The sequence below is a fragment of the Glycine soja genome, chromosome 10 (genome assembly GCF_004193775.1).
Source record: "Glycine soja cultivar W05 chromosome 10, ASM419377v2, whole genome shotgun sequence".
NCBI lineage: Eukaryota > Viridiplantae > Streptophyta > Magnoliopsida > Fabales > Fabaceae > Glycine > Glycine soja.
The window spans coordinates 11,016,603-11,042,539 of record NC_041011.1 but is presented as its reverse complement, the minus strand read 5'-3'; the positions used below and the strand labels follow the sequence as shown (position 1 = coordinate 11,042,539).

The following is a 25,937-nucleotide window of genomic DNA, read 5'->3' as shown; positions in this document are numbered from 1 at the left end:
TAGCGAACTTAAGCTCCGAAGAGAGGAAAGGGACCAATCCCGAATAGAGGGCATGATTCTGAAAGACGAATTGAAGACTTGCCTAAGGTCAAAAAGGAGTCTGTCTCAACGACTAAGCGAGACCGAAACAAACATGTTGGCCATCATCAGCAAATACAAAGAAGAATTGGACTTGGCCACCGCCCACGAGCACAAAGTGGCGGACGAATACGCTCGAGTGTACGCGAAAAAGGAGGCTAGGGGAAGGGTGATTGACTCATTACATCAAGAAGCGACGATGTGGATGGACCGGTTTTCTCTTACGTTGAATAGGAGTCAAGATCTTCCCCGATTACTGGTAAAGGCCAAAGCAATGGCAGACGCATACTCCGCCCCCGAGGAAATCCGCGGGCTCCTCGGCTATTGTCAACATATGATAGACTTGATGACCCATATAATTAGGGTCCGTTAGGAAGTTTGTATTGTCACTCAGATCTTGACTAGTTATAACTTTCTGAATAAAATGAGTTTATCCCATGAGTTTACTCCTAAAACCCAATGTGAATCAAATGCTCCAACACTTTATCTCTAGCATGCATTCATGTTTACAAATCCTCGTTACATACTCCTCACATTTTGTTCTCTTTAGGAAAGACACCATAACTAAGCACACATCGGGGCATCCCTATCGCACCAAATCCAAGTCTTGGACGATGGGTGACCTAGAGGAAGTACAGGAATAGATGAAAGCCGACATGTCGGCTTTGAAAGAACAAATGGCTTCTATGATGGAAGCCATGCTGGGAATGAAACGACTAATGGAGAGTAACGCGACTACTGCTACCGCCGCTAGCACGGTTGCTGAGGTAGACCCCATTTTCCCGACTGCAGTGCACCATCCCATTCCAAGCATTGTGGGGCAAGGGAGAAGCACACCAGGGCATGTCAACGGCCCCCGTCTGGGTTACAATTGAAGTGCTTACCCCTACGATTTACCACCTAACTACACACCACCGACCGTGCATGAAGACGCGAGTCACATTACTCCCCTCATCCTCGAAGGGCAGCCTCCTCGACACCCTGACAGGGCCCATGAGGACCCTCAAGAACGCGCTCAGGGGGACGTCGACTCCTACTTCCCATTTCCCGCTGTGGGGCTGACACCCAACACACTGCCTCAACCCAACATCACGGGAGTGCCTCAAACCCACCCAACACAGTCAATGCTTCTGACCGGGGGAGGGCTGCCCTGGGGGCGGAAGGAAAGGAGAAACTTGATCTCATCGAAGAGAGGTTGAGGGCCGTTGAAGGATTCAGCGATCATCCTTTCGCAAACATGACTAACCTGTGCCTAGTGCCGGACGTCGTCATCCCTCCGAAGTTCAAGGTACCTGACTTCGATAGGTACAAGGGGACAACGTGCCCTAAGAATCACTTAAAAATGTATTGCCGGAAAATGGGTGCTTATTCTAGGGATGAGAAATTATTGATGCATTTCTTTCAAGATAGTTTGGCTGGGGCAGCGGTCATCTGGTACACTAACCTAGAAGCTTTCTGCATTCGCACTTGGAAGGATCTGATTACTACTTTCCTGAGGCAGTACCAGTACAACTCTGACATGGCTACCGACCAAACCCAGCTGCAAAACAGGAGTAAGCGAGAACACAAGTATTTCAAAGAATACGCGCAGTGTTGGAGAGACCTAGCAGCACAAGTAGCCCCATCCATGGTCGAGAGAGAGATGGTTACTATGATGGTGGATACCTTGTCGGTATTCTACTACGAGAAATTAGTGGGCTACATGCCCTCCAGCTTTGCGAACTTGGTATTCACCGGAGAAAGGATCGAGGTGGACTTGAAGAGAGGAAAGTTTGATTACATCTCCCCCACAGGTACCAGCGGTAGGAGGACTGGAACAGCTAGGGAAAAGAGGAAGGAGGGAGATTCCCATGTCGTCACTTCAACGCCTGCGTGGGCGAAGCCACCACAAATCTCCCATGGTACCCACCAATATGCAAAACATCACCCGAGCTTCTCAACTCACGCTAGGGACTCTTCCAACTCAGCACCCGCACAGCCAAGGGCGCCCGTGCCCATCTAAAGGGGGCCCCCCAGGCTCCGGCTCCGGCTCCAACCCCGCCTCGCCCGGTCGGCAATGCCCACCTTGGCGTAAGCTCCAACACGGTGAGGAACTTTCCGCCAAGGCCGGCTCAGGAATTCGCCCCAATCCCAATGACGTACGGGGACTTCTTGCCATCCCTCATCGCCAACCAAATGGTCGTGGTGTCTCCCAGAAGGATCTTCCAGCCTCCATTCCCGAAGTGGTATAACCCTAGCGCAACATGCGCATACCATGGGGGAACCCTGGGCCACTAAACTGAATAGTGCATGGCCCTTGATCGAGGTCGTACCCGAATCAAATAAATATTAAAAATGCAGTATCTAGGAAGTGATCCTAGGTCGTCTCCCAACAAGCAATGATCAACCAAACGTTCATAGCAGATAGTAATAAAACAGTAACGAATTTGGGGGGGGGGGGTTGTTTGTTTTTGTAAATTAAACAGCGAGCAAATTTTAATTAGAAAATATCAGAATTAAAACACGTTGTTTCCCCTTGATTCACAAGCAAGTCTCTTATCCTAGGTTACGAGAATTTATCCTTTATCAGTTCAACCACTTAATCCAACCCTAAATTAAATTACTAAGCGAAATTTAACATACGGCAGTCATTATGTGATTAAGCAACACATACACCAATTAATGATGAACGAAACTGATCATTAAGCATGAATGTAAATTAAGCGCAGAGACAATTAATCAAGCACTAAGCATGCATGGATTAATAGCAACAAATACAGAGTAATTGGTGAAGAGGAAAAACTGATCAGAATTCGATAGTAATAATAAAACCTCAAAGAGAGTTGTGCTTGATCCTCAAGAGAAAAAAACACTGGAGACTTAGCCTTCCATTAATCAGTAGAAAACGAAATTGCAGATTGAAGCAGAAAATGAAATTTTATTGCTACGTGAATAGTAAAAACTGGAATTGCAAAACCTAAAATTATTCTTTCTCCCAAAAACGAAAAAAGACTCCCTAAAACTAAAACCTTGGTGCTATTATATAGGTTCTCAGCCTCAAAGCTTACAAATCTATTTTAAGTACAAGCCCATTAATAAAATAAAATCTGCACAAGATAAGATAAGATTTGATAAAATAAAATCTAGATGAAATAAAATCTAGATAAGATAAGATAAAATCTAGATGAAATAATATCTAGATAAGATAAAATCTGGATAAGATAAGATTTGGTTGAATAAAATTGTCTGTTCTCTTCAAGTCCAAGCCCAATTGCTTATAATTCTCCTGAAATTAAATTAAAAACACAAAATTAATCCAGTAGGCCCAAATGATAAAGCTGCATAATTAATTTGACAATTAAGGCTAATCAGTAATTAAAATGGTGACAAAAAGGGTTAAGAAATAGGAGAAAATGATGACACATCAGCCCTCAAGCGCAAGGTCCAAAGTTTGATAGAAGTCGAATGGTTGACATTTCAAGAGGACGGGCCCAACATAAAGACAAACCCGCTTGCCAATCAAGGAAGGGGAGCTTTTAATGCCATCGAGGCAAGTAGCTCACGCGGGCCCAAGCCTTTGAAGGACGTAACAACCTCCAGAAGATTTATCTATGAAGCCCTACAAAAGTCGGGCATGATTCCTCGCGGTGGGCACAAGAAGGATTCCTGTTTGATGCATCCCAGTACGTCGCACAACATGGAAGCGTGTTCGGCGGTAGGAGACCTATTGCAACAAATGATATACCAAGGCCGGCTTGAAGTCAGTAGTGAGGGAGAAGAGGAACAACATATATGCATGCAATTCGCAGATAGGGAAGGTCCTAAAAAGCCTAAACCCTTGGTGATACACTTCACCAGGGACAAGGCTCCCCAAAGGCCCCGACTCCCCTCGGCGATATCAAGCGTTAGACCTATTCCTTTCCCTTACAAGAACATTCGTGCAGTCCCGTGCAAGTACGCCCCTCCGGGCAACGGGAAGGAGGAAGCTACCAACATCAACTCACCATCGACCAAAATAACCAACATCACCGGTTTGAGCGGCGTAACCCGCAACGATAGCGTATTCGCACCCCCCACCTACCAGTGCAGCCCGTGAACGCTAAAGGGAAAGCGAAAGGGATCGAAGAACCGAACATCAAAGTGATCCCTACACTGGACGAGGATGTTCCGGCAGGGAGGTTCGCCGAGGGAAGAAAGGGCCTCTGCAAGAAGGAGGTATCATTGGAGGAGGCCAGCGAGTTCCTTCGCATTATCCAACAAAGCGAATTCAAAATCATTGAACAACTCAACAAAACCCCGACCAGGGTCTCCCTTCTGGAATTGCTCATGAGCTCTGAGCCTCATCGAGCATTGTTGGTGAAAGTTTTGAATGAAGCTCACGTAGCCCAAGACATCTCCGTAGAAGGCTTTGAGGGGATCGTCAATAACATTATAGCCAACAACTACCTCACCTTCGCCGAGGAGGAAATCCCCGCTGAGGGGAGAGGACATAATAGGGCTTTACATGTGTCGGTCAAATGCATGGAACACATTATGGCCAAAGTACTCATCGACAACGGCTCAAGCCTGAATGTGATGCCCGAGAAAACGTTGGAGAAGTTGCCGTTCAACACCTGCCACTTGAGGCCGAGTTCCATGGTGGTCCGCGCTTTCGATGGCAGCCACCGAGAGGTAAGGGGAGAGATCGACCTCCCAGTACAGATAGGACCTGACACCTACCAAGTTACATTCCAAGTGACGGATATCAATCCAGCTTATAGGGATCTGTTGGGGTGTCCATGGATCTACTCAGTTGGAGTCATCCCCTCCACACTCCACCAAAAGCTGAAGTTTGTAGTGGAAGGACATTTGGTCATAGTATCAGGCGAGGAAGATCTCCTGGTAAGTTGTTCTGCCTTTATGCCATATGTAGAAGCCGCGGAGGAGTAGTTGGAAGCGGTTTTCCAATCCTTTGAGGTGGTAAGCAACGCCTCTGTAGATTCCCCCCCAAGACAGCTCCACCTGTCTGGCATGGCAATGATGGTGCCCCGGTGATGTTGGGGCACGGCTACGAGCCCAGAATGGGTTTGGGCAAGGATAATGGCGGTAGAGCCGACCTAGTAAGTGTCAAAGGAAATCGTGGAAAATTCGGGTTAGGCTATAAACCTACACAAGCTGACATGAGGAAAGATATCTTAGAGAGGAAGAACAAAGGCCAAGGCCCACAGTTAGGACAACAAGCCAACAAGGTCCCGCCATGCCATATTAGTAAAAGCTTTGGGAGTGCGGGTTTTAGACGCGAAGGACAAATCGCCGCGATATGCGATGAAGATTCCCCGAGGAGGTCGAATTTGGTATAGGCATGCCCTCCCGGTTTCCAACTAGGGAACTGGCGGGTGGAGGAATGCCCGGAGGTTTACGCGACAAGCATAATATAATTTTTTTAGCTTCAGACCCTATAGTTAAGCCTAGGCTTTAGGGTTTCCTTTTGTTAAGGCATTATGTCTTTTGTTCTTGAAAGTTTATAATATAAAGATCTTTCTTCATATGTTCTTGCGCCTCCACTTGTTCTCATTCATTTGCATGTTTATGTCCTTGTTACGCTTAAACAATGCAGATCCGACGATGAGTCCTGCAAAGGTGCTGATATCGGGGACCTGGCCGTCGATTTCCAGCAAGAAACGAGTCAGACGGAGGATGAAGAAGACGAAGACGTAGGACTTCCCCCAGAGCTAGAGAGGATAATTGCTCAAGAGGATCAAGAGATGAGGCCGCATCAAGAAGAGACGGAGCTTGTAGACTTAGGTGCCGACAATGAAACGAAGGAAGTGAAAGTAGGCACAGGTATGACCCCCCTCCATCCGTGAGGAATTAATGGCCCTGCTGAGGGACTACCAAGACGTCTTTGCATGGTCGTACCAAGACATGCCTGGTTTAAGTCACGACAATGTGCAGCACAGGTTGCCTTTGAACTTCGGTTATTCTCCGGTGAAGCAAAAGCTAAGGAGAATGAAACCCAAGATGTCGTTGAAGATCAAGGAGGAGGTGAAAAAGCAGTTCGACGCCGGTTTCTTGGCGGTGGCTCGATACCCCGAGTAGGTGGCCAACATTGTGTCGGTCCCTAAGAAAGATGGGAAGGTACAAATGTGTGTGGACTACCAGTGTGACACCCTCTACCCTCACAAATATAAATAAGTAACTAAATAAATCATACAAAATTTGTTTAAATGTTTATAAACACATAATAATAAAAGAAGAAAAAAAACATGCAAAATTAATTAATAATTTTTTTAAACACATTTAATTTAAATCAATTCAAAAGGATAAAAGGTTCACATCCACTTAGTGAAAACATAATAAATTTTTTTTTTGAATAAAAGATAAAATTATCCCGGCTCAAAACAAGGTCGTCAACTCTAAATAAATAATAAAAAAAAACTAAAATAGAAAAGTATAATGCAATTATATCATTCGGTAAATCATAACATGCGAGAATCATAATATACGAAGTAAAATCCTATGCCCCAATGAAACACTTATCAGAGCATATCCCTATCACATCTCTAGCATGTGACTCATCATATGAAGGCTCGCCTAAAACAAAGTGGCAATCATCCCAAACACAAACACACACCGAGAACAAGTTATCACATTCGTATATAATAAAACATTAGAGCATGTGAAACATATAATACTTAAAGCTGAATTTATATAAATAACATTACTTCACAACATCGCACACATTATTCACACCTATTCAAGTTCACACACTCCATAAAATAACATCAACCACAATTGTTAACTCAATGAAATTCTAATTCAAGCATTATGCAACAATTATACTAAGACTCAAGCCTATATGCAATGTGGTACCATGCCAGTGAAAAACAACACTGGGGCGCTTAGGAGTACATGACAAGACACACCACACAATGGGTATACTAGGTCACTCTCACTAAGTAAAATCATAAGGTGACTAGTCAGGGTTACTCTGTTTTGCGAGAATGCCCCAACCACATGGGATCAACATGGGCTTAAAGGAGCACTCAAACCGAGTATCTTTACCCCCAAGGCCTAGACTCTGAAGAATCCGTTTGGGCCTCACCTTCTTGATTCAGGTCCAACCCCTAAAATAATTTTTTTTTCTTTTGCATCCAGACACTGTTTATGAGTTATATAATACCCACGACCTCACTCTTATATTTCAAACATATTTAAAAAATTGCGCTACAGTTTAACCCTTCAGGATCCTAACTAGGAATCCTACAATTTCCTTTAACACTGCGCATAAAAGTTCGCTCAAGGTAAACACTAGTCGGGTTACTATATAATTCATAACTCACAAGACAAGTAATATCACTACAAATATCAAACACACACTCATTCACAACCATATTTCATGTCTACAGTTTAACATTTCACACTTTAACTAATTACAAAATATACTCAACAATTAAATAACAATGTATCATAATAATAATAACATACAATATTTAACTTCAAGACTTATAAACAAATAACTATAAAATACATGTAAAACATATATATAAATATATTATATTCAATATATATATATATATATATATATATATATATATATATATATATATATTAACTTAAGTGTTAAGCTTATTATTATTTATACATACTAACAATAAGGTACATTAACTTGGTAAATTAAATTATCAGTGTAAATGTACATCAATATAAATATAATATAATAAAATATTAACGTAAACGTACATATTATATATATATATATATATATATATATATATATATATATATACCATATAAAATGTATTAAGTATATATTAATATAAAATAATCACAATAATATCAAACATATCATTAAGTAATTATAAATTATATATAACAATAAAAATATATACTCATATTGATTTATGTGAACAACATGTATACCTATATTCTAAACATATTACAACTAAGTTACTAACATCAAGAAAATGCCTAATTACGATGTGAATACAACTTTAGTTAATTTTTTAAATGATTTTAGCCAGTTCAATTATCCAACAATCCCTACACATGAATTTCATGACGAGAAATCACCCAAGTGAAATAAAATATAAAGTTTGTGAAATAAGAGTATCAATATATATGTACACGTATACACTGCGGTGTGGAAAAAAAATAAAATAAAAAATAAAAATGAACAAGATTGAAAGGCCAAGATATCTGGTATAAACAAAATCACCATCACACAATTTTATGCTAATTATAAAGAATTCTAATTCCTAAGGTACACACCTAACACAGGAACAAATCAATTCTACAACAAACTCGCATCAGAACACCAATTAGTTCATCAAACACACTCAATATGCAATTAAACATGAAAACATAATTAAACTTCATAAACACCCAAAAGTAACCCAAAAATTGATCCTCTAGGGATCCCTACACATGTTCATTCTAATCCCCAAGCGTGAGTAACTCATCCTTTACCTCGATGTAGTCGCTTAAATGTTCTCCGTTAGCAATTGTGACGTCTCTGGTGCTCTCTAGAGCTCCTCCTCTAGTTGCTCTATTAGAGTTCTTGTGCGTCTGAAAAGAAGAAAGGAACAAAATGTGTTTTCTAAAAGCTGCTCTAGGTTAACATTTGACTTATATAGTGGGAATTTATGACCTAATTATTTTTTTTACTTATTTATTATTTATTAATTTCTTATTTATTTATTAAAAGTTACGGCTGTTACAATTCCACCCCCCTTAAAAAAAAAGTTTCGCCCCCGAAACTTACCGGTATCGAATAAGGTAGGATATGCATCACGCATCTGACCCTCTAGTTCCCAGGTGGCATCCTCGCCTGAAGCACTTCCCCATACTACTTTGACCAAGGGAATCTCTTTCCCCCTTAGCTGCTTAACCATACGATCGTCGATCCTCAGGGGTTGTGTTTCATAGGTCAAGTTCTCTTTCACTTGGACATTGTCCAACTCGATCATGTGCGACGGATCATGGACATATTTGCTGAGCTGAGAGATATGGAAGACACTGTGGAGATTTGAGAGAGATGGTGGCAAAGCCACCTGATACGCAACTGGGCCGACACGCTTTAGGATTTCAAAGGGACCAATGTGAAATTCTGATACTGAGGACAGATGTCGTACAGGATGTCACGACATCGCGCTTCAGAACATGCAGATTGTATATGACAGTATGAACAGATTAAACAAGTAAATAACACAAGAGAATTGTTAACCCAGTTCGGTGCAACGTCACCTACATCTGGGGGCTACCAAGCCAGGGAGGAAATCCACTAGAATAGTATTAGTTTGAAGATCTAACAGCCACTGTATACAACCTTCTCACCTAACCACTACCCATGCAACTTCTACCTAAGAGCCACTCTTAGATATGAGAACCCCTCTCACTCCCTCTCAATCACTCACCCGTGTTTACAAACAAATCAAAGACACACCAGAGATTGCTCTCTGAACAATAGAGATCAACTCTACACACTCAGGTCCAACACTTGATGTTAGGGTAACATCAAGGTGGCTCACAAAACACTCAAGTCACAAAACTCACAAAATAACTCTTCAATCTCTGACTTGATTAAAAACCCGTGCAGCCTTCATGTTTATATAGCAGTGTACGTATCTGGGCTGCAACAACTTGCGCTGGATAAGCTCTATCATTCTCCTGAAAAATCTGCACTTAAAGATCTAAAAGATAAAGTTTTATCTTTTAGTTTTTATCTTCAATCTCTAATCCCTGAACGAAACTATTCAAGTTTGTAATTCAAACTTTAATTATCTTTTAATTCGTTCCTAAAGATAGAGCGCCTAATCTGTTGCTGACTGCACATTAATCTGTTAAAGATATAACAGATTTATGTGTCCAGTATTTTCGGGCAGGATGTCCTGGACATTGTATCCGACATCGTGGATCCTGCAGCTTCAATTCTTCATTTGACATTTTATCTTGCCTTGTGCATTATGCAGCCCGATCTGATTCCTTGACATAATATTAGACATCATGTGCAGCAACTCCAGCTTTCCTTCATTGTCTAAGTGCTTATGTTTTAACAAAATTTTAGCCAATCTTTTAAAACTCAGTAAAGCTAAGCACTAACAATCTCCCCCTTTGGCAAATTTTGTCTAAAACATACTTAGACACTTCCTGAGCAGGTACGAGCAGTCATGCAAGTGGGATCAGCAACTTTCATTATCAGAGTAATCAAGCACAGCAGTATCTGTAGTGGTGACAGCAAAATTCTGCAAGTTGCAAATCTACAAGTCTTTTCCAGGATGTCAAGACATCTCACGTGACATCAGCTTTCTGCTCCCCCTGTCTCCATGCTCTTACTGCTGTGAAGTGAATATTCTGCTAGGCACTGCATCTTCTATCAGCTACTAGTTTCAGTAGCTTACATCAATCATCATCAGCAGCAGCAGTATAAATACTACTCCCCCTCAAAATCATAAATCATGCATAATATCCTAATATCCTACTACTCCCCCTTTTTAGACAGAATTTGGCAAAAGTAGAATGCATGAAATTAATGTGCAAATATTACAGACCAATAACAATCAATTGTTCAAAGGGACATGCCCCAATAGCTAGTAAGAGTAAAAAAATAAAGGTCTGATGGTCATGGGGTGGCATCAGAATCATCATCATCTGATTCTGTATCCTCTGCTGCATCTTCTTCTTCCTCAGCTGCTTCTCCATCATCAACGCCATTGTCTGAGAGTCTTTTGATCAGACGTTCCAGCTCCATTTTCTTCTCTGTGTTGGCTTTGATGGTTGCCTCCAGCACCTTGCATGTGTCCTTGAGTTCAGCAATCAAATCATCCTTGGACACAGCACCTGAAGCAGCAGCTTTCCCTGATGTCGAGACAATGTCTGGGACATGTGTCCCCTCAAACAGTTTGTAATGCAGGGATAGAGGAGATTCTCTCTTCTTCACAGAGTCAATGTTGTTTAAAATATTGGGATGTTGACTCAACATAATGCCACACAATACAGTTGGGAAGGCAATGGGTAATTTGACAGCAAAAGATTCTGAATGCTTAATAGTTTGATCAAAAATATGGTTTCCAAAATTAAATTTGGACTTGGTTCCAACAGTATACAGAAATTTACCCAAACCTGTGGCAACAGTGGAAGTATGATTGGTGGGTACCCAGTTGGCAGTGCCAATCCTATGCAGGATTGCATACTTCACACTTAGCTTCCCTGCAGAAAGCTTCCCTTTCTTTGGCCAATGCTGGACTTGCTTGGCAGTGATTTCCTTGGCAATTTGATGCTCAGAAACAGCAATATCCACCACTCCTTCAGTTGGTCTGCCCAGGTACTTGTTGATTACAGCAGGGGAGAATCTAACACATTTTCCTCTGACAAACACTTTCTGATACTCATCACTCTTTCTGTTTGTTATGTCAGAGGGAATGTTGACAATGAATTCCCTGACTAGACTTTCATAACAATCTCCCAACTTGGTGACAGTTTTCAGCAGTCCAGCAGCCTTGATGAGGTCCATGATCTCCTTGCAATCCAAGGCATCTCTTCCCAGTTCTCTTTCTAAAGCAAGTCTGCGTTGATATACAAATTTCCACCTTTCAACATTGCCAATGGAGTGGAATGAAATGTTGTCCAATGGGGCATCAGGGACATTTCCAGGCACCTTTTTCCCTGATTTCTTGGCTCTCTTGATGTCGGGAACATCTAGTTCAACATCATCATCAGAATCAGATGAGGAAATTTCTTTCCTCTTCTTGGAAGGGATTGCAACTTTGCTCCATTTGGATGCGGTAGGAGTGATTGGTGTGCTCTTCTTCTGTGCAGTAGTTTTGATTCGTCCAGACCTAGTAATGGGGGTTTTTCCCTTTCTGCTTTGTAATCTTTCTGCAATGCCAGGTGCCAACTTTTTGGCAATGGGTTCCTCATCAGATTCTACTTCTTCTAGGTCAATGAGGTCACCTGGAGCAGGTTCTGGTGCCCTTGGTGCAGGGGTCTCCTCTGTGGCTTGATCCTATTCCTCTGTTGATTCCTCTTCACTGGATGAAGAGAGGACTTCAGCATTTGGGGTGGAAGATGTTGGGACATCTTTATCAGCATCAGGGACAGAAGCATTTTTCAAAATGCTATTCACAAGACTGCGGATCTTCTTATCCATCTCAGTGTCTTCTTCCCTAGGGCTTGTTGCAAAGCTAGGGTTTTCAGAAATCTTCACTCTCTGTTGTCTTTTAGGGACCAGTTTCTCAGGAACAGGGCCTGGACCAGGAATCATTTGTATGGGTTGGATATTGAATGCAGGTTGTTCCTGGTTTGATGGAGTTTTGGAGGATGATGGAGATGATGGTACAGAGGGTGAAACAGGAGATGAGGTTTCTTTTGGTGAGGTAGCCATGGAGAAGCAGAGCTTTGGGAGTGGTTTCGTGAATATCTGAGAAGTGTTGGGGAATGCTGTTGAAAACGAGATTGCTACGAAAATGTAAGTTTGAATGAGGAATGTAGGAGAACGTGTGAAACGGAGGTTGAATTTGTTTTGGCACAATAGTGAACGTGCTATTAATGTTGAGTGAGAAGTTTGAGCACGTTTAGATAGAAGTAACTGCTATAACTCCTCTAGCAGACAAATGCCCAGCTTGCCCCTCAGTTTTTCAAACTGATTTGCATCCAATGCCTTTGTGAAAATATCTGCTACTTGTTCCTCAGTGGCAACATGCTCCAGTGTGATAACTTTATCATCAACAAGATCTCTGATATAGTGATGTCTAATGTCAATGTGCTTGGTTCTGCTGTGTTGAACAGGATTTTTAGAAATATTAATAGCACTCATGTTGTCACAGTACAATGTCATGACATCTTGTTCGACATTGTACTCCTTCAGCATCTGCTTCATCCAAACTAGTTGTGAACAGCTGCTTCCTGCTGCAATATACTCTGCTTCTGCAGTAGATAGGGACACACAGTTCTGCTTCTTGCTGAACCATGAAATAAGATTGTTTCCCAAATAGAAACATCCACCAGAAGTGCTTTTTCTGTCATCTGCACTTCCAGCCCAATCAGCATCACAATATCCAACCAGCATTGAATCTGAACAATGACAGTACATAATCCCATAGTCACTGGTGCCATTTACATATTTCAGAATTCTCTTTACTTGATTCAAGTGACTTATCTTGGGATTGGCTTGATATCTTGCACAAACACCTACTGCAAAGGTGATGTCAGGTCTGCTTGCTGTTAAATATAGTAAGCTCCCAATCATGCTTCTGTACAGACTTTGATCAACACTGGTGCCAGCTTCATCCTTTGACAGCTTCAAGTGAGTAGGTGCAGGTGTTCTTTTATGGCTGGCATTTTCCATCCCAAACTTCTTGACAATGTTCTTTGCATACTTGCTTTGTGAGAGGAATATGGAGTCTTCCATCTGCTTCACTTGGAGTCCTAGAAAATAAGTCAGCTCTCCAACAAGACTCATCTCAAATTCAGATTGCATCTGTTGGACAAAATGTCGAAGCATCTCATTCGACATCCCTCCAAACACAATGTCATCAACATATATCTGTGCTATCATCAAGTTTTCAGCATCTTGTTTGACAAAGAGAGTCTTGTCAATTCCTCCCTTCCTATACCCTTGCTGAGTAAGGAACTCTGTTAGCCTTTCATACCAAGCTCTTGGAGCTTGCTTCAATCCATAGAGAGCCTTCTTGAGCCTGTATACATGATCTGGATGAGTTGGATCTACAAATCCCTTTGGCTGCTCCACATAGACTTCTTCATTCAGGTATCCATTCAGAAACGCGCTCTTCACATCCATCTGCTACAGCTTGAATTTGAGGATGCAAGCTACACCAAGTAACAATCTGATGGACTCAAGTCTAGCAACAGGGGCGAAAGTTTCATCAAAGTCTACACCTTCAATCTGAGTGTAGCCTTGAGCAACAAGTCTGGCCTTGTTTCTGGTTATAACACCTTCTTCATTGGTTTTGTTCTTGAAGATCCACTTGGTGCCAATCACATTAGTTCCCTCGGGTCTAGGAACTAGCTCCCAAACTTCGTTCCTTTTGAATTGCTCCAATTCTTCTTGCATAGCATTGATCCAGAACTCATCAGTCAGTGCCTCTTTCACATTCTTTGGCTCAGTTTTGGAGACAAAGCATGAATTGGAGACAATCTCAAACTCCCTTGATCTTGTAGTGACTCCTCTGTTTGGATCTCCTATAATCAGCTCCTTGGGGTGCATCTTCTGGATTCTAATGGAAGGACTCTTGTCAGGTTGATTGATGTTTGGTTCATCTGTAGCAGAATCAGAGTTTTCTGCATTTTCTGCATTTTCTGCACTTTTAGCTGTATCTGCTACATTGTCTCCCGATGTTCTGACATCGTCTTCGACATCCTTCTTTCTTGCTGGAGTTAGATCATCAACAACCACATTGATGGATTCCATCACAGTTCTGGTTCTGGAATTGAATACTCTATATGCTCTGCTGTTTGTAGAGTATCCCAAGAATATTCCTGCATCACTCTTGGGATCCATCTTTCTCCTTTGCTCTCTATCTGCCAAAATGTAACATGGACTTCCAAAGATGTGGAAGTGCTTGACAGTTGGCTTCCTCCCTTTCCAGATTTCATACAGTGTGGTTGGAGTCCCTCTTCTAAGTGTGACTCTGTTGTGGATATAGCATGCTGTGTTCATGGCTTCAGCCCAGAGATTATAGGGAAGTTCTTTGGCATGAAGCATGACCCTAGCAGCTTCTTGCAAAGTCCTGTTTTTCCTTTCAACTATGCCATTTTGTTGTGGTGTGATGGCTGCAGAGAACTCATGAGTGATGCCTTCAGATGTGCAGAATTCAGTAAACTTGTTGTTTTCAAACTCTCTGCCATGGTCACTCCTAATTCTCTTGATGACACAGTCTTTTTCTCTTTGAAGTCTTAGACTCAACTCTTTGAATACTTCAAAGGTGTCTGTTTTCTCTCTGATAAAGTTGACCCAGGTAAATCTGGAGAAATCATCCACAACAACATAGGCATACCTCTTTCCTCCAAGGCTTTCAACTTGCATAGGCCCCATCAAGTCCATGTGAAGTAGTTCCAGCACCCTGGAAGTGGTCTGATGTTGAAGCTTCTGGTGGGACATCTTGACTTGCTTCCCAATCTGACATTCACCACAGATTCTGCCTTCTTCTATTTTCAGATTGGGAATGCCTCTAACAGCACCTTTGTCAATGATTTTCTTCATGCCTCTTAAGTGCAGATGTCCAAATCTTTGATGCCATATTTTGACTTCATCTTCTTTGGAGGATAGACATGTGGAGGAGTAACTGGTTTCTTGAGGTGTCCATAGGTAACAGTTGTCCTTTGATCTGCTGCCCTTCATTAGAACTTCACTCTTCTCATTTGTCACCAAGCATTCTGACTTTGTGAAGTTTACATTGAATCCTTCATCACACAACTGACTGATGCTGATCAAGTTTGCAGTCAGTCCCTTCACCAGCAGTACTTTGTTCAGACTAGGAAGTCCATCATGGACTAGCTTTCCCATTCCAGTGATCTTTCCTTTAGAGCCATCTCCAAATGTCACATAGCTAGTGGAGCAAGGTTCAATGTTCACCAGGAATTCTTTAACTCCTGTCATGTGTCTGGAACAGCCGCTATCTAGGTACCAATCTTCCTTAGCTGATGCTCTAAGTGAAGTATGAACAACAAGACTAACAATCTTCTGTTTTGGAACCCACATCATCTTCCTTCCGCTGCTGCTACTTTGAGTTCCATGATGTGGATGGCCATGTAGATGATAGCAAAAGGGCTTTATGTGACCATACTTGCCACAGTAGTGACACCTCCACTTCTTTCTTTTGCTCTTTTTCTGCTGCGTTCCATGATGTCGAGACCGATGTTGTGACATCGTGGCTCCAGTGCTGTTTTTGGCAGGAACAAATTCTGTCATGGTTGTTCTGCCAGCAGATTTATGATTAAATCCAAGTCCTCTCTGGTTTCCAACATTCTTCCCAAGCTGTAGCACCTCATCAAGCATATCTGAGCCTTTATTCAGCATCTTTATTGATTTTGTCATGTTTTCCAGTTTAGAGTTCAGAAAACCAATTTCTCCTTTAAGCTCAGAGATCTCCTCTTCATGTGCCTCCTTCTCAGCCTCTAGATTTGCAATGATCTTCTTCAGTTGTGCTTCTTGCTGAAGAATCTTCTCACTTTTGATGCATAGTTCTCTATAGGATATAGCAAGCTCATCAAAAGTGATTTCAACATCAATATCACTTGAATCTTCATCAGATTCAAATATCCCAGTGAGTGCATTCACATCTCTGTCAGAATCACTTTCTTGTTCACTCTCTGTATCATCAGACCAACATACAGAAAGTCCTTTCCTCTGCTTCTTGAGATGGGTGGGACATTCAGCTTTGATGTGTCCATAGCCTTCACACCCATGGCATTGAATTCCTTTGCTGTGACTGGGCTTTTCATCTGACTTCTTCTGGTATTCACTACCTTTCCTGATGTCGAAAGGGATGTTCCGGACATGTGGTTTCTGCCTCCTGTCCATTCTTTTCAGCACTTTGTTGAACTGTTTTCCAAGGAGCACAACTGCGTTAGTCAGACCTTCATCAGTATCCAGGTCATACTCATCTTCTTCTCCTTCATCATTGGACACGAACGCCAGGTTCTTGCTCTTCTTTTCAGTTCTATCCGAGAGTCCTAGCTCGAAGGTTTGAAGGGAACCAATGAGTTCATCTACTCTCATGTTGCAAATGTCTTGGGCCTCCTCTATTGCAGTGACTTTCATGTCAAATCTCTTAGGCAAAGATCTGAGGATCTTTCTCACCAGCTTTTCATCTGTCATCCTTTCTCCCAAGGCAGTGCAAGCATTGGCAATTTCAAGAATGTTCATGTGGAAGTCATGAATGCATTCTTCCTCCTTCATCTTCAGATTTTCGAATTTTGTAGCCAATAGTTGCAATCTGGACATCTTCACTTTGGAGGTTCCTTCATGAGTGGTTTTCAGAATCTCCCATGCATCCTTGGCAACTGTGCATGTGTTGATCAATCTGAAGATATTCTTGTCAACTCCATTGAATAGGGCATTCAAGGCTTTGGAGTTTCCAAGTGCCAATTCGTCTTCTTCTTTTGTCCAGTCTTCTTCTGGCTTCAATTCATCAGTGGGCTTTCCTTCTGTGTCCAGCATCTTGGGATGTTCCCAGCCTTTGATGACAGCTTTCCAGGTTCTGCTATCCAGTGATTTGAGGAAGGCCACCATCCTTGCTTTCCAGTATTCATAGTTGGTTCCATCCAGAATTGGTGGTCTGTTCACTGGTCCTCCTTCTTTCTCCATGTTCATCAGAATTTATCTCCCTAGATCTCACTCAGTGATTTAGAGTGCCCGCTCTGATACCAATTGAAATTCTGATACTGAGGACAGATGTCGTACAGGATGTCACGACATCGCGCTTCAGAACATGCAGATTGTATATGACAGTATGAACAGATTAAACAAGTAAATAACACAAGAGAATTGTTAACCCAGTTCGGTGCAACGTCACCTACATCTGGGGGCTACCAAGCCAGGGAGGAAATCCACTAGAATAGTATTAGTTTGAAGATCTAACAGCCACTGTATACAACCTTCTCACCTAACCACTACCCATGCAACTTCTACCTAAGAGCCACTCTTAGATATGAGAACCCCTCTCACTCCCTCTCAATCACTCACCCGTGTTTACAAACAAATCAAAGACACACCAGAGATTGCTCTCTGAACAATAGAGATCAACTCTACACACTCAGGTCCAACACTTAATGTTAGGGTAACATCAAGGTGGCTCACAAAACACTCAAGTCACAAAACTCACAAAATAACTCTTCAATCTCTGACTTGATTAAAAACCCGTGCAGCCTTCATGTTTATATAGCAGTGTACGTATCTGGGCTGCAACAACTTGCGCTGGATAAGCTCTATCATTCTCCTGAAAAATCTGCACTTAAAGATCTAAAAGATAAAGTTTTATCTTTTAGTTTTTATCTTCAATCTCTAATCCCTGAATGAAACTATTCAAGTTTGTAATTCAAACTTTAATTATCTTTTAATTCGTTCCTAAAGATAGAGCGCCTAATCTATTGCTGACTGCACATTAATCTGTTAAAGATATAACAGATTTATGTGTCCAGTATTTTCGGGCAGGATGTCCTGGACATTGTATCCGACATCGTGGATCCTGCAGCTTCAATTCTTCATTTGACATTTTATCTTGCCTTGTGCATTGTGCAGCCCGATCTGATTCCTTGACATAATATTAGACATCATGTGCAGCAACTCCAGCTTTCCTTCATTGTCTAAGTGCTTATGTTTTAACAAAATTTTAGCCAATCTTTTAAAACTCAGTAAAGCTAAGCACTAACACAATGAATCTAGGTGTGAGCTTACGGGACTTCAACGCCCTACCAACCCTAGTCCACGGAGTAACTCTCAGAAATACATGATCACCTATAGCAAATTCAAGATCCATTCTTCTCTTATCATAGTAGCTCTTCTGCCTACTTTGGGCTGCTCTCATCCTTTCTTGGATCAACTTGACCTTTTCAATGGTCTGCTGAACTACCTTAGGTCTTAAGGCAATGCTCTCACTGGAATCTACCCAACATAGAGGTGTCCTACATCTTCTACCATACAATGCCTCGTAAGGCGCCATACCTATATTGGAGTGAAAACTATTGTTGTATGTAAACTCTATCAAGGGTAAGAAACTATCTCAACTACCCCTCTGCTCTAACACACAGGCTCTCAAGAGGTCCTCTAAGGATTTCTGTGGGTGGTAAGCAGAACTCAACCTAAGCTTGGTCCCCAAGGCTTTATGAAGACTCTCCCAAAATCTAGAGGTAAATCTGGGGTCTCTATCAGAGACTATGCTAGAAGGAACACCGTGTAGTCTAACTATTTCACTGACGTACAAGCTAGTCAACCTCTCTAAAGAATATTTGATGTTAATTGGGATGAAGTGAGCAGATTTGGTCAACCTGTCTACAATAACCCAAATGGAATCTAAACCTTTAGGGGTCCTAGGTAACCCCACCACGAAATCCATGGAGATGCTATCCCACTTCCACTCAGGTATCTCTAAAGGTTGCAACTTCCCTGAAGGCTTCTGGTGTTCTATCTTAGCTTTCTGACACACTAGGCATGCAAGGACAAACTCATTAACTTCTTTCTTCATACCCGGCCACCAAAACATCTGCCTAAGGTCCTGGTACATCTTAGTCGCTCCCAGGTGGATACTCAAACTACTTCTATGGCCCTCTTCCAAGATCGTTCTCCTAAGCTTGGGTACACTAGGAACACACACCCTATCTTGAAACCTCAAGACTCCATCAGTTCCCACTCTAAAACTACTCTCTCTCCCTGCGACTATGGACTCTAAATGGGCTGACAAGAATGGGTTAGACTTCTGACCCTCATAGATCTCGCTTAAGAGTTCGCTGGTGACTCTCAACATACCCAACTTAATGCTACTAGAGGTGATCTCACATGCCAAACTCATGTCTCTAAACTGCTCTAAGAGGTCCAACTCTCTAACCATCAAAGCAGACATTTGAAGGGATTTCCTACTTAAGGCATCAGCTACTACATTGGCTTTACCTAGGTGATAACTAAGCTCAAAATCGTAATCCTTAAGGAACTCTAACCATCTCCTCTACCTCATGTTAAGCTCTTTTTGATCAAACAAATATCTAAGGCTCTTATGGTCACTAAACACCTCAAATTTAGATCCATAAAGGTAATGCCTCCAAAGCTTAAGAGCAAAAACTACGGCTGCTAACTCAAGATCATGTGTAGGATAATTCCTTTCATGTATCTTAAGCTGTCAAGAAGCATAGGCCACTACCTGTCCCCGTTGCATAAGCACTCCACCCAAACCCATCTTGGACGCATCACAGTACACCACAAAAGGTTCACTCAGGTCAGGTAACACTAAAACTGGTGCAGTGGTCAACCTTTCCTTAAGGGTACGAAAACTACTCTCACACTGGGCATCCCACACAAAAACTTGACCCTTACGAGTAAGCTTAGTCAAAGGTAAGGCTAGCTTAGAAAAACCCTCTATGAATCTATGGTAGTATCCTGCTAAGCCAAGAAAGCTCCTAATCTCAAACACTGACTTAGGACTCTCCCAACTCATCACCGCCTCTACCTTGGAAGGATCTATTGCTATCCCTCCCTTAGATATAACGTGCCCTAAGAAGCTCACCTCCTCTAGCCAAAAATCACACTTGGACAACTTAGCATACAGTCTATTGTCTTTGAGGGTTTGCAACACAACTCTCAGATGCTCCTCATGTTCCTCTCTAGTCTTAGAATACACCAAGATATCATCTATGAAGACCACTACAAAACTATCTAGGTAGGGGTGAAAGATCCTATTCATATAATCCATGAACACACCAGGGGCATTGGTCACACCAAAAGGCATAACCAAGTACTCATAATGATCGTAACGAGTCCTAAAGGCAGTCTTCGGAACATCTTCAGGCTTCACTCTAATCTGGTGGTAACCTGACCTAAGATCTATCTTACTGAACACACAAGCCCCTACTAATTGGTCCATCAGGTCATCTATCCTAGGCAAAGGGTACCTATTCTTAATCGTTACCTTATTCAACTGATGATAATCTACACAAAGCCTCATAGTCTCATCATTCTTCTTAACTAACAACACCGGTGCTCCCCAGGGTGACAAACTAGGCCTCACAAACTGTTTCTCTAAAAGTTCCTCTAACTGTTTCTTAAGCACACTCAACTCTACAGGGGACATCCTATAAGGTGTTACGGATATGGGTCCAGTACCGGGCACTAGGTCTATAGAGAACTCGACCTCTCTTTCTGGTGATAATCCTGACACCTCCTCAAACACCTCAGGAAACTCTCTCACCAATGGTATATCACTCACAGGGTTTGTAGTCTCGACACTCATACTAGCTAAGATCATGTATACCCGTGCATCCTCCCTCAAAGATGCCTCAACTTGGTTAGCAGACAAAAACATATCACCTTCACTCACACCAGACTCAGGAAAGACAACAGATTTCTCAAAACAATTTAATAAGACATGATTGGAAGATAACCAGTCCATACCAAGAATAACATCAATCTGACTCAAAGGTAAAAAACTAAATCAATCTGAAACTGTCTATCAAAAATTAAGACAGGACATTGCAAGCACACATCAGAAGTTAAAATAGACCCACTAGCAGGTGTATTCACGATCAAGTCAAATTTCAAGGAAGACACAGGCAAGGCAAGTTTTTCAACATAGACACGACAAATAAATGAATGGGTCGCACCTGAATCATACAATACAACCAAGGGAACTTGACTTATGAAACACATACCTTGGATGAGTTCATCAGACTGTTTGGCATCAGCACCACTAAGAGCAAACACTCTCCCCGTGGTCCTTGGTCGTCCACTCTGGTTATTCAGACATTCACTCCTCTTCTCCCTCCTCGGATATGGGCAACTGGTACTGAGGTGGCCCTTACCTTGGCAGTTAAAGCAAGTCACCTCTCTATCTGTGCACTCACGGGCAATATGCCCAAGCCGACCACACTTCCCACACTTGAGTAGTGTAGTAACAATAGCAGGAGCACCACTACCACCACTACCTCTACCTGCGTTGAGACACCCTATTAATTGGCTGAGAACTCCCACCAACTGGTTGAAGTCCTCCACTGGTATTGGCATTCCTGTAAAAAGCAGCCTTCTCCTGCTGATCTTCATCAAAGATTCTACACATGTTGGTCAACTGTGCAAAGTTGTGAATACCGTGATAATTTACCATCATCTTTACTTCTGGTCGAAGGCCATTGACAAATTTCACGCATTTGGACCTCTCCCCAGCTTCCCCCTGATAATGAGGAAAATACCTTACAAGGTTCTCAAAGTTCATTGCATACTCTGCCACCGTCATACTCCCTTGTTTTAGCTAAAGGAACTCCATCTCCTTCCTATTCTTCACATCTTCTAGAAAATACTTCTCCAAAAAAGTTTGTCTGAAGGTCCCCCATAGGACAACAACACCACCTGCTCCCTCCAAACGTGGGAGAGTGTTCTCCCACCAATACTCTGCCTCATCTGCTAGCATGTGAGTAGCAAACAACACCTTATGATGGTCCTGACATTCCATCACCCAAAAGATCTTCTTAATCTCCCTCAGCCAAGCCTTAGCACCCTCAGGATCATAACCCCCTTTTAAGGTAGGCGGGTTGTTCCTCTGAAAGCGATCTAAACCATGGTACATAGTTGCTCCTCCATCGCCTCCCTGATTGGCCATAACTTGCGCCAAGTTGTTCAAGGCCTCAGTAAGAAGTTGTTCTCGCTCATTTCTCGCAGCCATTACTTCCTATGTCACGCAAGAAACAAAACTTTGAAAAGAAAAAAAAACAAATATACCAACACAATAGAGTACACCTCTAATCAAACAAAACAAACACAATGCATCAGCGTACACAAGGAAACACAGAAAGCTCATAACACACATAGTCGAAAGGTCCGACCTGCTCTGATACCACTAAATGTGACACCCTCTACCTCACAAATATAAATAAGTAACTAAATAAATCATACAAAATTTATTTAAATCTTTATAAACACATAATAATAAAAGAAGAAAAAAAATGCAAAATTAATTAATAATTTTTTTAAAACACATTTAATTTAAATCAATTCAAAAGGATAAAAGGTTCACATCCACTTAGTGAAAACACAACAGAAATTATTTTTTTTTGAATAAAAGATAAAATTGTCCCGACTCAAAACAAGGTCGTCCACTCTAAATAAATAAATAAAAAACTAAAATAGAAAAGTATAATGCAATTATATCATTCAGTAAATCATAACATGCGAAAATCATAATATGCGAAGTAAAATCCTATGCCCCAATGTCACACTTATCAGAGCATATCCCTATCACATCTCTAGCATGTGACTAATCATATGAAGGCTCACCTAAAACAAAGTGGCAATCATCCCAAACACAAACACACATCGGGAGTAAGTTATCACATTCGTATATAATAAAACATTAGAGCATGTGAAACATATAATACTTAAAGCTGAATTTATATAAATAACATTACTTCACAACATCGCACACATTATTCACACCCATTCAAGTTCACACACTCCATAAAATAACATCAACCACAATTGTTAACTCAATGAAATTCTAATTCAAGCATTATGCAACAATTATACTAAGACTCAAGCCTATATGCAATGTGGTACCATGCCAGTGAAAAACAACACTGGGGCGCTTAGGAGTACATGACAAGACACACCACACAATGGGTATACTAGGTCACTCTCACTAAGTAAAATCATAAGGTGACTAGTCAGGGTTACTCTGTTTTGCGAGAATGCCCCAACCACATGGGATCAACATGGGCTTAAAGGAGCACTCAAACCGAGTATCTTTACCCCCAAGGCCTAGACTCCGAAGAATCCGTTTGGGCCTCACCTTCCTAATTCAGGTCCAACCTCTAAAATAATTTTTTTTCTTTTGCACGCAGACACTGTTTATGAGTTATATAATACCCAAGACCTCACTCTTGTATTTCAAACATATTTAACAAATTGCGCTACAGTTTAACCCTTCAGGATCCTAACTAGGAATCCTACAATTTCCTTTAACACTGCGCATAATAGTTCGCTCAAGGTAAACACTCGCCGGGTTACTGTATAACTCATAACTCACAAGACAAGTAATATCACTACAAATATCAACACACACTCATTCACAACCATATTTCATGTCTATAGTTTAACATTTCACACTTTAACTAATTACAAAATATACTCAACAATTAAATAACAATGTATCATCATAATAATAACATACAATATTTAACTTCAAGACTTATAAACAAATAACTATAAAATACACGTAAAACATATGTATAAATATATTATATTCAATATATATATATATATATATATATATATATATATATATATATATATATATATATATATATTAACTTAAGCGTTAAGCTTATTATTATTTATACATAATAACGATACGGTACATTAACTTGGTAAATTAAATTATCAGTGTAAATGTACATCAATATAAATATAATATAATAAAATATTAACGTAAATGTACATATTATATATATATATATATATATATATATATATATATATATAACATATAAAATGTATTAAGTATATATTAATATAAAATAATCACAATAATATGAAACATATCATTAAGTAATTACAAATTATATATAACAATAAAAATATATACTCATATTGATTTATATGAACAACATGTATACCTATATTCTAAACATATTTCAACTAAGTTACTAACATCAAGAAAATGCCTAATTACGATGTGAATCCAGCTTTAGTTAATTTCTTTAAATGATTTTAGCCAATTCAATTATCCAGCAATCCCTACACATGAATTTCATGACGAGAAATCACCCAGGTGAAATAAAATATAAAGTTTGTGAAATAAGAGAATCAATATATATGTACACGTATACACTGCGGTGAGGAAAAAAATAAAATAAAAAATAAAAATGAACAAGATTGAAAGGCCAAGATATCTGGTACAAACAAAATCACCATCACACAATTTTTATGCTAATTATAAAGAATTCTAATTCATAAGGTACACACAATTGTTCGAGAGGTTTAGGAGGTATCAATTGAGGTTAAACCCTACTAAGGGCACCTTCATGGTCAAGTCAGGAAAGTTGTTGGGTTTCATTGTAAGTCAGAAGGGAATAGAGATGGACCCCAAAAAAGTAAAAGCCATCCTTGAGATTCCGGAACCCCGTACCGAGAAGCAGGTCTGAGGTTTCCTGGGGCGTTTAAAATACATTGCCAGATTCATATCATAGCTCACAACTACCTGTGAGCCGCTTTTCAAACTCTTGCGTAAGAACCAGTCCGTCCACTGGGACAAGGACTGTCAAGAGGCGTTTGAAAAGATCAAACGGCGCCTCATGAACCCTCCCGTACTTATGCCGCCGGTGCCCAGGAGACCTCTCATCCTGTACATGACAGTTTTGAACGAGTCGATGGGTTGCATGCTGGGGTAGCATGATGAGTTGGGAAAAAGAGAGCGAGTCGTCTACTACTTAAGTAAAAAGTTCACAGCTTGTGAGATGAACTACTCCCTGCTGGAAAAGACATGTTGCGCTTTGGTATGTGCGTCCCACCGACTAAGATAGTACATGCTGAGCCATACCACCTGGTTGGTATCCAAGATGGACTCAGTCAAGTACATCTTTGAGAAGCCCGCTCTCACGGAGCGGATCGCTCGGTGGCAGGTTTTGCTATCCGAGTTCGACATAGTCTACGTAACCCAAAAAGCGATAAAGGGAAGCGCCTTGGCAGACTATTTGGCTCAGCAACCTCTCAATGATTATCAACCCATGCATCCCGAGTTCCCAGATGAGAACATCATGGCCTAATTTGAAGAGAAGCTAGAAAAGGACAGGGACAAGTGGATCATGTGGTTCGATGGAGCATCTAACATTTTGGGCCATGGCGTTGGGGCGGAATTGGTCTCTCCGGACAATCAATGCACACCTTTCACGGCCAGACTTGGTTTCGACTACACCAATAACATGGCTGAATACGAAGCATGTGCTCTAGGTGTCCAGGCAGCAATTGATTTCAACGTCAAACTGCTCAAGGTGTACGGAGACTCGACACTGGTGATTCACCAGCTAAGAGGAGAGTGGGAAACTAGGGATCACAAGCTAATACCCTACCAGACCTACATCAAGGAGCTGGCTGAGTCCTTTGATGAGATCTCTTTCCATCACGTTCCACGAGAGGAAAAACAAATGGCCGATGCGCTCGTCACTTTAGCGTCCATGTTCCAGCTGACACC

General features: G+C 41.3%; 2 protein-coding genes across 2 annotated transcripts; both read right to left on the bottom strand.

Annotated features, from left to right (window-relative positions):
* Positions 1-6,757: 6,757 nt before the first annotated feature.
* Positions 6,758-18,716, bottom strand: LOC114371392. Its single transcript, XM_028328854.1, has 3 exons — positions 18,474-18,716; positions 8,801-9,113; positions 6,758-6,789 (listed from the first exon to the last, which is right to left on the bottom strand). The coding sequence occupies exons 1-3, from the start codon at positions 18,714-18,716 to the stop codon at positions 6,758-6,760; spliced, it is 588 nt and encodes a 195-aa protein (XP_028184655.1).
* A 3,288-nt stretch (positions 18,717-22,004) lies between these two features.
* Positions 22,005-22,415, bottom strand: LOC114371391. The gene has a single exon (XM_028328853.1). It carries the CDS (start codon positions 22,413-22,415, stop codon positions 22,005-22,007), a length of 411 nt encoding a protein of 136 aa, XP_028184654.1.
* Positions 22,416-25,937: the final 3,522 nt, after the last annotated feature.